At 48.5% G+C, this 16,091-nt stretch overlaps 1 protein-coding gene across 28 annotated transcripts in view; it reads left to right on the top strand.

Annotated features, from left to right (window-relative positions):
- The window catches only part of TACC2 (transforming acidic coiled-coil containing protein 2), a 255,604-nt gene that overhangs the window by 184,950 nt on the left and 54,563 nt on the right, over positions 1-16,091 (top strand). For all 28 annotated transcript variants that reach the window (XM_021943769.2, XM_021943767.2, XM_021943764.2 and 25 more), the window contains one exon: positions 13,813-13,949. In XM_021943769.2, coding sequence (XP_021799461.2) covers positions 13,813-13,949 — 137 coding nt within the window. The remainder of the gene's footprint in view (positions 1-13,812; positions 13,950-16,091) is intronic.

Genomic DNA, 16,091 nt, shown 5'->3' with positions numbered 1-16,091 from the left:
TTCTAAGTGCCTGGCATTGTGCGAGATGCTTTACAAATATAAACTCAGCTCTGAAAGCAACCCGTCTACTACCTTCTATTGCCCATTGCATAGACAAAGAAACTGAGGCCCAGGGGTGTTAAGTAACCTCTCCAAAGTTACTCACCTCGCATGAATTTGGAACCAGATCAGTTGATGCTCATGTTTGATGGCTGTGGTGCTGTTTTCTTCTACGAGATGTCAGACTCGTATAATTCATATATTAATATGTGAAGAAAGTGCTTTAATTTAGACTTTATCATTTCAGAATTTTTAATAAGTGGGTTAAAGACTGAGTTGAGGATGCTGCATTATGTATGAGAGAATGGTGTGAAAACATCGGAAGCAGGAAAAGCACATTTTCAAGGCATTGAACAATACTTATTCCCTACAATTAGTGTGCTGTTTACCAGCTATTCTTTTTTTTTTTTTTTTCTTTTTTTATCATGTAAAGAGGTTAGGAGAAAGGAACCAAAGATTCAAGTCTTTCTTCCTCGTGATTGTGCTGCTTTATTGCACTGCTTGCAGACTGTGGTAGAAAATACGCTTTTAGAAATTTCTAGATTTTTCAGGCTTTCTACTAAGCCGTTGCAGCTTCTCCATCCCACATCTGGGTTTGCGCACTTTATTTGTATGTGCCAAATCATGATTGAGACTGGTTGAGACACACAGTAGACCACAGGTTGCCATATTTAGCAGAGCAGGGAAAGAACTCTGGGGAGTTTGCCTTTCTGATGAGGGAGAAGCGCTGTGGGAGGTATTTGTTGAGCAGCTACTCTGGGCAGGACCCTGAGAACCATCAGCTTTTGGATGAGTGAAGTAGACCAAACATGAAACCTACTCTGGACGCAGGTTCTGTCTGAATCGGACAAAGCTTCAGGTCTCTGAAGGCCTAATTCAGGTGCGTGTTATCCATGGCAGGGAGGGCGTGATGCCTGATTAAAATTCCAGCTGCTTGGCTCCCACCAGGAGCTCACCACGCTTTCTGAGTTGCTTGGGATTTAGCCAACTGGTTTGAAAACTGCATGTAAGGTGTGTCTGTATTTGTTAAAAACAATGACTTCTCAGCAGGACACAGTAATGGGTTTCCACGGAGTGAAACATTACCAAGAGATGAATGCAGGGGTGTGATTGTCCTGTGCACTAAGAGCCTTCAGATCCTTTCCCCATATTTGCAAGGTGTTGAAGTACTGCTTTTAAGGTAAAACTAAATGACAAGTTATAAAATCAAAATACGTGAGCTTTAATTATTGATGGAAAATGCGGGATTCTCGTCAGCAGGGCAGCCTCCAAATACGCCTTTCCTCATTTTGACCAGATGAGGAGAAGAGTGAGGGGGCATGGCGTGGAGAAAGAAAGGTAGATATACAAGAGGCAGAGACTCAGGGGCAGGCAGGTTCAAAGACACACAGAGACAGGTTAGGTGAAGATACATTTGACATAAAGAGCTTAGGAGCCAGGTCGGGCGTGGTGGCTCCTAAGCTCATGTCTGTAATCCTGGCTCTTTCGGAGGCCAAGGTGGGTGGGTCGCTTGAGGCCAGGAGTTCGAGACCAGCCTGGCTGAGATGGCGAAGCTCCATCTCTACCAAAAATACAAAAAATTAGATGGACGTGGTGGCGCGTGCCTGTAATCCCAGCTACTCGGGTGGCTGAGGGATGAGAATCACTTGAACCTGGGAGGTGGAGGTTGCAGTAAGCCAAGATTGCACCACTGCACTCCAGCCTGGGTGAGAGTGAGACTCTGTTTCAAAAAAAAAAAAAAAAAAAACAAACCAAGAACAACCAGGGGGTGGGGGCTTAGGAGCCAGGATTCCAAGGCCAGAGCTGCTCCTGCTCTGAATCCTATGGCCTCATCTTTGCAACACTCTACCCTGAGACTGTCACCCTCTCAGTCTCCCGTTGGCCCTATGATAGTGTTACCCTTTGCCCAGGATGTGATTAATGAGAGTAACAGAATTCGGGTTGACCTGACTCTCCTGCAGAGGTCTGGGAGAACCTCCATGTGACAGCCTTCCCATGTCACTCCCTGTGGGTTCCAAGAATCTCAGGCCTTTGCAGCTGGGATGGCATGGCATGGACATGTGAGACACCCCCTCCTTGTTTATATGAGCGAAAGGGCCAAGAGAACAGGGTGGAGGGCCTGGCTGGCTGCCCCCATGGGCTGCTATGGATCTAGATGCAGAAACTCTGGCGATTCGTTCCCCTGGAGGTAAGGCTGCTCTGGGATATGGCAGCTGCCGGACCTACCAGAGACTGATTTGCAAGTGAGGACTCCAACCTGTTCACATACAGGAGCCTCCGTGAGTGGGGATGGTACTTGGGTCAGGCTGAGGCTCAGAAGATATGTATGCTTGTCTTGGCTCTGCCCTTGCCCCTGAGTGGTTCTGAGCCCTCAGGCAAGATGCTGAGCCGCTTAGCTCCAAGTTCTCCTCCTCAGTACCCAGGAGGACTTGAGCATCTTGAGAGTGGGAGCTTATCTGTCTGGTTCACCAGCCCAGGTGCCTGCAGGTGATGGGGAATAGGTCCTTCTGAAACCGTGAATACTCAGGGAATGATATCCATGTGCCTCTCCTGTTGTCAGGATCAGTCATGAGGAAGCTCTGAAGGACTGTAACTTGTCAGCTGAGGTGAGCGGCCATGGAGTTATTCTCATTCCTGACACTTCTCAGCACCTGGCTGAGGCACCCCCATCCTGGTCCTTGGGTACCTGCCTGAGAAACCATACTTGTAATCAGAAGGACACTTGGTGAGTGTGGAACATGAGCCTCTGATGCAGGATGGATCTTGCTGGCTGGGGGACACCTGGAGGGGGTCCCCGAGGCACCCCTGATAGTACAGCCTGGGGGTGGGGGGGTGCCCTGGTTGGTGTGTCTTCTCTGGCCAATGCAGAGGGGGACAGCTACATTTTTGCCACTCCTCTCCTTCCAAACTCCTCGTTGGCTCCTTCCCTTAATCCATGTTGCCCTGGACAAAATCCAGCTAACTGGATCCCAACTGGGTTCCATGTATTGATTGTATCCAGGACCTGGATGAGATTTGGAAGAACTTGCTGAGCACATCTGGGAAGACCCCTGAGTCCTCAGCAGGGTGGCTGAGCTCTGCCTTGTTGGGGCCTGTATCCTCCCTTGTACCAAGGCAACCTTGTTTCTGGTACCCGTGTTTAAATATCTTTTTCTGACTTACATAAACAACACCTATGTGTTGCTTTTATGTGTGTGTGTCTGTACGTAGACATCTATGTACGTCAGTGTACATATGTATTTAGGTATCTTTGTGTAAGTCTATATATAATTATTTTATCTGAAATAAGTTCATGTTATATATACATTTCTTAATTTGCTGAGTTTTTTTTTTTGCTACTTATCACCTAACTGGGAGCTATCCTGATTGTACATGCAATCCCACTCACCTTCGTTAACAGCCATTATGTTACTGAGGGGTGATAGCGATGGGGAGTCTGTCCCCTGCTAGGTGCTTGGGGAAGCTCCAGCAGTTGGCCAGAGCTGACTGCTCTTTGAGTTCTTGCATCTTCTTTATGGTTTTTCTGTCTCCACTATCACTTATTCTTTTTTATTTATTTATTTATTTATTTATTTATTTATTTATTTTTAGTAGAGCTGGGATCTCATCATGTTGCTCAGGCTAATCTGGAACTCCTGGGCTCAAGCAATCCTCCTGCCTCGGCCTCCCAAAGTGCCGGGATTACAGAAGTGAGCCACTGCGCCTGGCCTGTCACACACTTTTTTTTTTTTTTTTTTTGAGATGGAGTTTTGAGTTTTGCTCTTGTTGTCCAGGCTGGAGTGTAATGGTGTGATCTTGGTTCCCTACAACCTCCACCTCCTGGGTTCATTCAAGTGATTCTCCTGCCTCTGCCTCCTGAGTAGCTGGGATTACAGGCACATGCCACCATGCCCAGCTAATTTTTGTATTTTTAGTAGAGATGGGGTTTCTCCATGTTGGCCAGGCTGGTCTCGAACTCCTGACCTCTAGTGGTCCACCCGCCTCGGCCTCCCAAAGTCCTGGGATTACAGGCGTGAGCCCCCGCACCCAGCCATACTCTTTATCAATACTATCTGTGTGCCTGCCTCCAACATTACCTTGCCTCTTCTCATTTGATTTGGATTCTGAAACCAGATACCAAAGCTATTAGACTAGACTGTAAAAGAAGGCTAAGTGTGTTTCCAGAGAAGAGCAGACGATCTTTTTATTGAGTCATGTGCAGGATCCTTTAGTGCAAGCTTTGTGTCACATGACTTAGTTGAACAGAAATATTTGTGTTTTAGGGTCCTGTTGTGTTTCAGATGGGTAAGGGGGTACTCGTTTGCTTGTTAAGTGGCTTGTGAATAGGTAGGGTGTTACTGTACTTCTCCTCTCCAGAGAAAATACAAGGACTTTAATGACAACCTGTTGAAAGCTCCTTCTTATGTCTTTTTGAATTCAGTTTTCTTTTCTTAATAGTATCCATAAGTAACTCATTTTCTATTTTTTCTTTTTTTTTTTTTTTTCTGAGACACAGCTTCGCTTTTGTTGCCCAGGCTGGAGTGCAATGGCGTGATCTCGGCTCACTGCAATCTCTGCCTCCCGGCTTCAAGCTATTCTCCTGCCTCAGCCTCCTGAGCAGCTAGGATTACAGGCGCCCACCACCATTCCTGGCTAATTTTTGTATTTTCAGTAGAGACAAGGTTTCGCCTTGTTGACCTGGCTGGTCTCAAACTCCTGACCTCAGGTGATCCACCCACTTCGGCCTCCCAAAGTGCTGGGATTACAGGCGTGAGCTACCACGCCTGGCCAAGTAACTCATTTTCTATTACATTTTTTAAGATCACAGGCGGTGGCTCACGCCTGTAATCCCAGTACTTTGGGAGGCCAAGGCAGGCAGATCACGAAGTCAGGAGATTGAGACCATCCTGGCTAACACGGTGAAACCCCATCTCTATTAAAAATATAAAAAATTAGCCGGGCCTAGTGGCGGGCACCTGTAGTCTCAGCTACTTGGGAGGCTGAGGCAGGAGAATGGCGTGAACCCGGGAGGTGGAGCTTGCAGTGAGCCGAGATCACACCACTGCACTCCAGCGTGGGGGACAGAGCAAGACTCTGTCTCAAAAAAAAAAAAAAAAAAGAGTCTCAGTTTAGTCGTCAGGCCCAGTAGCTCATGCCTATAATCCCACCATTTTGGGAGGCTGAGGTGGGAGGGTCATTTGAGACCAGCAGGGTGTGGTGGCACACACCTGTGGTCCCAGATTACTTGGGAGGCTGAGGCAGGAGGCTCTCTGGAGCCCAAGAGTTTGAGGTTACAGTGAGCTATGACTGTGCCACTGTACTCCAGTCTAGGTGATGAGCAAGAATCAGTCTCGGGGGAAAAAAAATGATTTTTTTTTTTTTTTTTTTTGAAACACAGTCTTGCTCTGTCACCCAGGCTGGAGTATAGTGACACGATCTCCGCTCACTGCAACCTCTGCCTCCTGGGTTTAAGTAATTCTCCTGCCTCAGCCTCCCGAGTAGCTGGGATTACAGGCACCCACCACCACACCTGGCTAATTTTTATATTTTTAGTAGAGACAGAGTTTCACCGTGTTGGCCAGGCTGGTCTTGAACCCCTGGCCTCCAGTGATCCACCCACCTCGGCCTCCCAAAGTCCTGGGATTGCAGGCATGTGCCACCGCCCCTGGCCAAACCTGAATTTTAAGATTCCAGTTTAAGTTATTCAATCAAGTAGTTTAGCTACAAAGAGACTTCGGAGATGCCTGTGTGTGAAGGCAAGGAAACTAAAAGGGCGGTCCGAGGCTCTTTTTTCTTTATTTCTCCTGACACTTGATTCAGTTTGGCCTTTCTCCAGGAAGACGCAGCAGGGTCCAGTTACAAATTGGTGAAATCATGAGCCAGGGTTGTGGGGGCTGGCTTAGTGTGTCACTCTGCACTTCCTGCAGTGGGCCCTCAGCCACTAGAAGGTCACGTCTCTTTTGCGAGGAGCCTGCTATTGTCACAAATAAGCCAATTTCAAAACCAAGTATGTTTGTGTTAGGGGAGTGAGTTTCAGCAGACACACATATGCACACCCACATGGGCGCAGTGCCACACTGAGCCCCTTCATTCTGGAAGTACTCCCCTGGCCCTGGATCTGGTTGTGTGCCCCTTGAGGGGAGGATGAAGTTGACCTCAGCATGACCCGGGGCTCGCCCTTTCTTCGGTACACTCTGGTGTCTGCAGGCGGCCTGGCTTAGCACCAGCCACAGTTTGTTCCTGCCTCCAGGGTCTCTTTCCTGTCCAGCTCAGCAGCTTTGACCAAGTAAAATAGAGGACTGGGTCTGCTTGCTAGCAAAATTACATTTCCCCACATTTTCTTTTTTTTTTTTTTTTGAAACAGGGTCTTGCTCTGTCGCCCAGGCTGGAGTGCAGTGGCGTGACCTTGGCTCACTGCAACCTCTGCCTCCCAGGTTCAAGCGATTCTCATGCCTCAGCCCCCTGAGTGGCTGGAATTACAGGCGCACGCCACGACACCCAGCTAATTTTTGTAGTTTTAGTAGAGACAGGGTTTCTCCATCTTGGCCAGGATGGTCTGGAACTCCTGATCTCAGGTGGTTCGCCCCACCTTGGCCTTCCAAAGTGCTGGGATTATAGGCGTGAGCCGCTGTGCCCAGCCCCCATTTCCCCAAATTTTTAATGCTCGGAGGCCAAGGGCAGAGTCAGAGCTGCAATAATAATGGGGAGGCATTATCCTTGTGGTCATTTATGTGACAGTCCCAGGCCTGGGAGGTCAGGTGTCTTACCGAAGGCCACGTGCTTGTCAGGGGGAGCTGGGAGCATCCTGTAGTGGACTCTGGTTGTTTGTGGCCTGCCTGCCCGCCCTCCCACCTCCTGCCTGCCTTTGGGGAAGTCTGGCTCCCCATTCTGTTGAGTCTCAGCAGGTCGCTCCATTGTTAAGGTTCCCTACCCTCTTCCTACCAAGAGACCCAAGAGGAGCCAAGTAGATACTCCCTCCCTGGAGGTTAAACCATGAGGTGAGATTCGGAAAACGGTTGGCGGACTGAAGTGCCCTCATTCCTGTCTCTTCAGATGTGGTTCCTTAGCCTCCTTGGGTTTTTAGTAATTTTTTTTTTTTTTTTTGAGACAGAGTCTCACCCTGTCATCCAGGCTGGAGTGCAGTGGCGTGATCTTGGGTCACTATAACCTCCGCTTCCCGGGTTCAAGCACTTCTCCTGCCTCAGCCTCCCAAATAGCTGGGACTACAGGCATGCGCCACCATGCCTGGCTAATCTTTTTTAATAGAGACAGGGTTTCACCATGTTGACCAGGCTGGTCTCCAACTCCTGACCACAGGTGATCTGCCTGCCTTGGCCTCCCAAAGTGCTGGGATTACAGGCATGAGCCATGGTGCCTGACCATGCTTTAGTTTAAAGTCAGAATTGGGTTCCTATTTTTTGCCACTGTATTCAATTAACACCCGGCCGTAACCCAGGCATGGGACTCCTCAATCTGCGGCTCTCTTTCCTCTTGGTCATGCTGTTGCTATAACCTAGTGATGGTCAGGACGGCGATGGCCAGTGCTCCGGGAACCCTGGTAACATCACAACATAGCCACAAAGTGATAGCTACTTGATTCTGAAAATGGGACCTGCTGGGAATCTCGGGGCAAATGTGTTGTCATCTGCTTTGATTTTTCTCGAGGCAGCCATAGGTGGCAGCCTGGAAAATTCTAGCAGCCTGGCTCGCCAGAGCCGGCTCGGTGTTTGTACATGGAAGGCAGCACCTGGCTGGCTGCTTCTCAGTCACCTGACCGTCCGAGATGGGCCTCGGCATTTGCTTGTATTGAAATCATGTTCTTATTTACCTAAATATTGGTATCACAATATCAGTATGTGCAAGATATTTTTTGTATGTGCAGGATGGAAGAATTAAAGCAAAAGACCATTTTGTCAGCCCTTAAAAAAATGACGGGTCTGATCATACTGTTTTATGCCAGCGAGGTGTGTGTGTGTGCACAGACTGGGGAGGGGAAAGCTTTTATTGGCAAGACCATCTGAAGGTCTCATTCAGCGGAATATTTTGTTGAATAGAATCTAGCATGCTGCAGTTTCAGAAATATCCGCTTACTCACAGATTCCTCAGACTCTTACATGAGATGAAGAGATGAATGAGACTGATCTGTCGCCGAGGGCTCAGTTTTGTTTCTGGAAGGTCTCCCTCTCTCTTCAGGGATGGCAGCTGCTCTTTCAGCCTGGACAATGCTGGCTGGCTTTCCCCAAGCAGGGCTTTTGTCCAGAGCTGTTGCTTTTTACCTGGGCTTGGTCTTCAAGGGAAAAAGAGGTGGGAGGAGGAGGGGAGCTCAGAAGAAGGAAGCCCCTGTCTTTGGCCTGCACTGTGTCCTTTCACTTTGAGGGGTGGTCCCAAGACCCTCCCTCCAGTTCCTGGATCACTTTCATGTTGGGAGCTGCAAACTGGAATTCTAAGGAATTGACCTGGATTCGAGTATGGAATTCGAGTATGGAATTCCCCTTAGGCAATGCTCAAGAAGGAATTATTTCTTGATAATCAGGTAACATTCAAATGTTATATAAACTTTAGATTTCCAGAATGGGTGTTGTATTTAGAGCAAGGCTCTTGTTTGAAGGCAGTGCTCCATGAAGGTAGGCCCAGTTCTATGGAATTTCCAGCTCTGGTTGTCATGAATGGGCTGGTCACCTTGGGCAAGCCACTTTAGCTCTCTGGGCTTTAGCTGGGATAAGTGTGTTGGAATAGGATATGATCTCTAAATTTCCTTCCAACTTCCAAGATTTTATGGCCTTTGCAATTTATTATTCCAATCCCTTGAATTATCTCCAGTAAAACTTGAGCAAATGTAACCATTTAATGATATACTGGGAACTATATCTATAGTACCTCTTTATTACAAGATACTTGTGTTTTAGAGATATACTCACACATTCACACATGTGTATATATGTGTGTGTATTATGTATGTGTGTAGATGCTGATCTTAAACTATTTTGTTATCATAGTTCATAGAAGTAAAAACCTGAAAACATTTAAACCAAATCACAAACACAGGGAAACAGGCTCTTAGGGTCTGCATTTCCCAGCTACCTGACTCTTGCTTTGAGGCCATTTTCCATGTCCTTCTTTGACACAGTGTGTCAGCTGCGGAGGTGCTTAATTCAGCGTTGTGTGGAACAGAGGCTTTACGCCTGCTCTGGGACTCTAGAGACCAAGAAAGTACTTGAAAAACACGTTTTTAAGCTGAACTGGTGCACAGTCGAGGAGCTCGGCAGGGCCCCGTTTTCATGGCCAGCACAATCTGTCCACACTTCGGTTTATGTGTTTCCCTCCTGCCTGCTTGGTTGCACACACTGCACCGTGTGGTATTGGATACCATGAGCACATTGATCGCCTTATACTGATAGGTTAATTCGGTTGGTACAGCTGGTTGACACTCCTGCCCTGTCTGCCTTATTAAAAATTATTGCATGATCACAGGACAGGCCGTTAAAAATCAGGGGCTGTTTGTAATGACTCAAGGGTGCATCTCAGGACTCTTCCCAGTGATGTGCAGGGGGAAGAAATCAACAGGCATCCGGCTACCTCATGTCTCCAGCCCCTAGTGACAGATTTTCAAGTTCCTCCAAACAACTTAATCGCTCTCCATGATAGACCTTATAATACAAGCATATTGTAAATTGAGCTCACTAAAAATGTTTGGAAGCCACAGATGTAGCAAAAAGGGCATAGGTTTTAGAGACAGGCAGTTCTGGATTTGAGACTTAGCTTCCATCATTTAGTAACCATACAGCCTCTGGCAAAGGAGTTTGCACCTCTATTGCCTAATTGTCTCATCTGTGAAATGGGCCTGCTCTCTGGCGGCCAGGACCTTTTCTCTTTTTAAGAGTCAGAGTCTCGCTCTGTCGTTCAGGCTGGAGTATAGTTGTGCGATCATAGCTTGCTGCAGTCTCAAACGCCTGGACTGAAGCGATCCTCCTGAGTCAGCCTCCCACGTAGCTGGGATTACAAGTGTGCACCACCATACCTGGCTAGGCAGGACAGTTTTGAAGACTTTAGATGTGTGTACAAGGGGCCTATTCCTGTGCCTGACACATAACAGTATGTTCAACAAATGGTAGTAATTATCATGCTTTTCAAGCTGAGAATTAAAGTGTTATAAGCCAGGGGTGTCCAATCTTTTGGCTTCCCTCGGTCACATTGGAAGAAGCAACATTGTCTTGGGCCACCCATAAAATACACTAACACTAATGATAACTGATGAGCTGGAAAAGAAAGATCACAACAAACTCTCATAGTGTTTTAAGAAAATTTACGAATTTATGTTGGGCCGCATTCAAAGCTGTCCTGGGCCGCGTGCAGCCTACAGACCGTGGGTTGGACAAGGTTGGTTTACACTATAGAAATATAGACATTTTATTGCATTTGCATATTTACTTCTGTGGTGGACATAGCATATGCATGTCCTGATAAATACATTTTCCTGTAATTTAGATATTTCCTATAATAGAGATATTTCAGCAGATTGTAATGACAGCATTTCTCTTTCTGCTACATTTTTGTAGGAAATTAATTTTCTTTTCTTTCATTTTTAAAATGTGTCGAGCCTTAACAGAATAATTTCTTGTACTTTGGTTTTTTTCTAGTAGGAAAAGAAATATTAAACAGCCGGTAGAAATTGCGCTCATACACTGGGCCTCCAAAGTGCTGCTTTATTTTTATGTACAGACTCGTTGGGGGTGGACTGCCGAAATCCTTGCTCTTAGGAATGTATTTGAGCCCCTGGGAAACTGGATAGGGAAAAGAGAGCTAATTAAAAAAGCTGCCTCCACCTCCTCTAATTAACTTGCTCTCCGTTCCCAAGAGAGGGTTCAGAAATATGAGAACAAGGCGGGCAGCACCGGAAGTGAATGCCATTCTCGTGGTCCATGGTGGGCCCTGGTGTTTTGATGCAGAAGTCGTTCATAGTAAACAGGCAAGGGACCACAGAGGGGCTTGCTGTGCCCCGGCCCACCCCGTGCTCTGCCTTCCACACAGGGCGATAGTGAGCGGCGGTCCCTCGGAGCAGGTGCGCAGGCTGGGCAGCTGCTGCAGCGGAGACCTCATTGGAATTCAGCGGCTAGAACCGAGGGGCATCCGGCCCTCCCTGTTGCTTGCTTGTGCTGTTGAGAAAGAGCAGGGCCTTTTGTGCTTCAGAGCCTGACGTCGCCAGTGCCCAGGAATGCAGAAGCCAGGGGATGGACGAGTACTCAGGCTTTCTCCGAATCTCTGCTTGAGTGGGACAGCACTGGGGCCTCTGGACGCTGGAGAAGCTCACAGCATCTGTGGCTGGTGGTGCAGCTAACTTTTTGGGTGACATTGAAAGAGATTTAGATCCAAGAGATACCAGCAGGGGAATTGAGGGTGGGAATTTGGGGGACAGAGGCTGTTCTTCAGCGGAAATGGCCTATGCCTCGTGGCAGATGTGGTCCCCAGTGGAATGGGCCAGGTGGATGTGGACAGCAGTGACCAGCAGTGGGGACTCCAGTCTGCTGGTGCTTCAGGGAGGCTCTGGAAAAAGGCAAGTCATCTCTGTGTATCTTGTCAGTGTTGCTCTTGATGGTGCAGTGCTGGGCGCCTGGTGAGGAAACTGGCTTCCCAGGGCTGTATCCGGGGCCGTGCCCAGGGCCCGCCAGGCTGATCTGAACTCTCATTCTTCTTTGCTGCTCAGTTGCGTGACCTCCTTTTGTTTTCCACAGTGATAAACAGATGCTTCAGGTACCTTGATCTGTTGTTGTGCAAGTGCGGCTCTTACCTTCTCCCCATAGACAAAAGCTAAGCCCTTTGGTATTAATGAGTGTTTGTAAGAAGTCAGTATCTTCTGTTGTGTTTGCATGAATTTTTTCCTCGTGAAATTTAATAGTAGACTGGGTTTGGCTCGTTGGATCTCATCAAAAGCAGCTATGATGTTTCTTTTAAACTCTTTGGTTCCCTGGAGGCTTTGTGGCTGGTTGGAGAAGCCAAGGTCCTTGCGGGGGTGGAGGGGGCAAGGGGATCTTTGGTGCTGATGAAGTAAGTCACTGACAAACTAGTTATAAAAGCATCGATATATATTTTCTGAAGTGAACTCACCAAATAGCTCTTTCTTCAGGTCCCAACGGATAGTGGAGGGATGGGTTTGGTTCCTGGTGCTCTCTGTCAGCTGGCTGGTGGTCTTTAGAAGATGGTGGCCTCTACTGGGGTTCCTGGTTCTTTGGTCCTTGTGGAAGCTCAGCAGTCTGAGCATCTCTCAGCATTGGGTTGCACGGCTTGGTGACACGGTGCAGCTTCGTGCCCACACTGTCCGTAGTCACCTGCCAGGTCACCCTGATTTCATGTCTTCACCAGATTTGCTTGCTGGGATCATTTGTGCCATTCAGCCACCCTAAGTGTCCACCCTCTTGATAATTAACCCCCTTGTTGCAAATGAATAAATCAATATTTTGGTCTGTTTAACCCTTCCAAAATGGGACTCAGCCCAACTGCTCCTACTGCTGCCAAGCTAGCTGTCCTCCGAGGCAAGGCTGGGCTCAGGACCGTGGGCCCGTGGGCATCTTGAGCATAGGTGGAGCTGGCTTAGTACTCGGGGAAGCCTTGTTCTTTCTGGCATAAAATTGAGTTACCAGTGGAAGCAGGGTGATGGGGAGGGCTGTCTGTTGGTTCTTCCTTGTCTTCTTTTTATTTTTTTAAGAGACAGGGTCTTGCTCTATCACCTAGACTGGGGTGCATTGGCACAGTCACAGCTCACTGCAGCTTCAAACTTCTGGGCTCAAGTGATCCTCCTATCTCACCCTCCCTAGTAGCTGAGACCATAGGCATGTGCCATAGTAATTTTTTATTTTTATTTTTTATAGAAATAGGGCCTCACCGTGTTGCCCAGGCTGGTCTCAAATGCCTGACATCAAGCGATCCTCCCACCTGGGTCTCCCAAAGCGCTGGGATTAGAGGCATGAGCCACCACACCTGGCCTGTTGGTTCCCCTCCAGCCCAGCCCAGGCCAAGGCATGGCCAGTGACCTCTCCTTGTTAGTGGACAGAGTTTCTCCACATGGATTTTTGGTCCAGTTCTGGGTGAAGAGTCTTCCTTGGAAACAGACTTTCCTGCAGACCAGCGAGGGCCATTTTCACTGTGTCGGGGTTGGTGGCTATGCTTTGTGTCTTGGTCTGATGCACCCTCTGCCTGGCCAGCTTGCTGGCTTCCTTCATTCACTCCATTCACCCACTCAACACGTGTTAATTCCCGGCCCTCCACTGAGAGGCTTGGAGATACTGTGATAAACAAGGCCGGCTGCCCTCCTGTGTTTTGAGCTCAGTAGAAAAGATAGTAAACACTACTAGAATTAGTCTGTACTCACAAGTTATGAGAGGCGCTGAGAAAGCAGGACAGTGGAGAGGATGATGGAGTGGGATCATGTGGGTGAGTTGGCACCATGGCATTGAACATGCAGAATGCCCTTCTCTCTCTATTTGAATCACTACCTAATAATGAATGTGTGCGGAAGTTCATCCAGAGTCCGCTGTGTGTGTATTTGCCACTAAGGCGAGAAGCGTGTATTTCCAGTAGAGCCGAGTTCAAAGAATACATCATTTGTGTGCAATCAGAGCTAGTGATAAGATTCACCCTTCGGAATCACGACTGAGAAAATGACTTTCCTCTCATCTGTGCCTGCACAGCTTAATTGAGCAGCGAGCTGGAACCCACTGGCTCTGGGTGCGAAGGCCACACTTGCTCAGCAGAACTGACTCTGGGCCCCTTTCTAACCTGTGCTTTTCCCTTTGTCATCAGGAGTTCCGATTCTGAAGAGGCATTTGAGACCCCGGAGTCAACGACCCCTGTCAAAGCTCCGCCAGCTCCACCCCCACCACCCCCCGAAGTCATCCCAGAACCCGAGGTCAGCGCACAGCCATCCCCGGAAGAACCAGGTAACCAAGGCCAGGGAGGTCCCCAGACAGCCCTGTGGCTGTGAGCCCTGGGGGAGATTTGCAGCACTTCCCCCTGGGTCAGGCTGGAGGCGAGCACCGAGTCGGCCTCTTGGCTTTGAGTTGTGCTTGATGTGGCTTTTGTAGTTTTCTTGAAAACGAAGGGTGAACAGATACACTGGATTATTCTCCATTTGTTTTGAAGAATTTTAGGGGAGGCCTCTGGGGAGATTGGGTTTGGAGGAGGGCAGTGGGTCTTGAAAGTTCACAGCACAGTCTTGGATTCTAGCACTTGGCGCCTCGCTCTTGTGAGAACATGAGTTCTGGACAGGCCTGCGAATCTACATGTGTATTTGCAGCGCTAGGCTTGGGGAAGGAAGGTAGCCAGTGGGCGAGGATAGAGGTAGACATTCACAGCACATCATGGTGGTTTCTTTATTCCTCATGAATCTCGTTGTCGCCTGATTTCTTATCACTTTCCCACATGTTTCTCCCTTAGTGTGAGTGAAAACACCTTTATGTTCCTTTTAGACAGGTGGTTAGTGCACAGATGGAATAGATCTCATCCCCACCCCACCCCTGTGGTGTATTCTGCACCTCCCAGTTACACCAGCACAGAGAACCACCTCTTACATGGAAGATTCATAGGAGCCTGGAAGAGATGGCACCTGCCAGAAATGGCCCCACAGGCTGGCCAGGGGGCCGGGGGGTCCTTAGACCTGGACAGCTCTGGGCCCTACACCTTAGAGGACCCCATTCTGGCCTTCCTTGGGCCTCTGGAGGCCCACAGCCCTCCCGTGTGATTAGGAGTCTGCAGGGCCAAACCCCTTCTACCCCTTCTAGGCCACACGCTGGATACCTGAGAGTGGCCACTACCAGGGGCCCCCTTGTCCCCTTCTCTAGCTCTTCCTCCCGAGGGCAAACTGTACCTGAGAAGGAGCCAAGAATGGGGCTGGGTGCCTCCAGTATGCTCTTGCCCTGGCTGGGAGCCAGGTAAACTGTACAATAAAATAACATTTTGACCTTGATGTTGGTTTTAGAAAGAAATGGGTGGAATTCTTTTTATCCGCCGTGGGTTCAAGCAGCCCATTGTTTTGGAAAGGATGTACACTCCCGGGGCTTTGTTCCTAAACCAGCAAGCCCCAGTGCTGGGACAAGGGGGCAGGACAGTTTTCATGAGAGCTGATGCCTTTGCTGGAGTCTGCCGAATACTGCTCCCATGTCCCCCATCTTTGACAGCTCATCAGTCTGCAGCAGTGTCTGGATTTTGCTGAGTCAGTGTAGACGCCAGGCTCTGGGAGGATAGTGACTGGTATTTCTTTGATTCGAAAGTAGAGAAGAGCCAGGAGGGCTGTCTGTAGTTCTCAGAGAGTCATTTGCATCTCTTCCTTTATTTTGTATGATAAAGCATATAAAACTGTTATTTCCCATAATATTTTTAAAAACTTGCCCATAAGTTTTAATGGAAAGTGGCTGGATGACAAACACATTGTAATCTCTAGGTCAAATACGTGATGAAGAATAAACTATTCTGGCCGAGGTGGGCAGATCACGAGGTCAGGAGATCGAGACCATCCTGGCTAACATGGTGAAACCCCGTCTCCATTTAAAATACAAAAAATTAGCCAGGCGTGGTGGTGGGCGCATGTAGTCCCAGCTACTCAGGAGGCTAAGGCAGGAGAATGGCGTGAATCCAGGAGGCGGAGCTTGCAGTGAGCCGAGATTGCACCACTGCACTCCAGCCTGGGTGACAGAGCGAGTCCATCTCAAAAAAAAAAAAAAAAAGAATAAAGTATTCTTGGCTGGTTGTGGTGGCTCACGCCTGTAATGCCAGCACTCTGGGAGGCCAAGGAGGGTGGATCACCCGAGGTCAGGGATTCGAGACCAGCCTGGCCAACATAGTGAAACCCTGTCTCTACTAAAAATACAAAAATTAGGCGGGCGTGGTGCCACACACCTGTAGTCCCAACTACTCAGGAGGCTGAGACAGGAGAATGGCTTGAACCTGGGGGAGGTTGCAGTGAGCTGAGACCACACCACTACACTCCAGCCTGGGTGACAGAGCCAGACTCTGTCTCAAAAATAATAAACAGTTTGGAAGAAAATGATAGCATGTTACAGGGCGTGTTTCATCCCCAGCACCAA

Source organism: Papio anubis, chromosome 11 (genome assembly GCF_008728515.1).
Source record: "Papio anubis isolate 15944 chromosome 11, Panubis1.0, whole genome shotgun sequence".
Taxonomy (NCBI): Eukaryota; Metazoa; Chordata; class Mammalia; order Primates; family Cercopithecidae; genus Papio; species Papio anubis.
The sequence above is the reverse complement of the archived record's forward strand: the minus strand, read 5'-3'. Positions and strand labels throughout refer to the sequence as shown.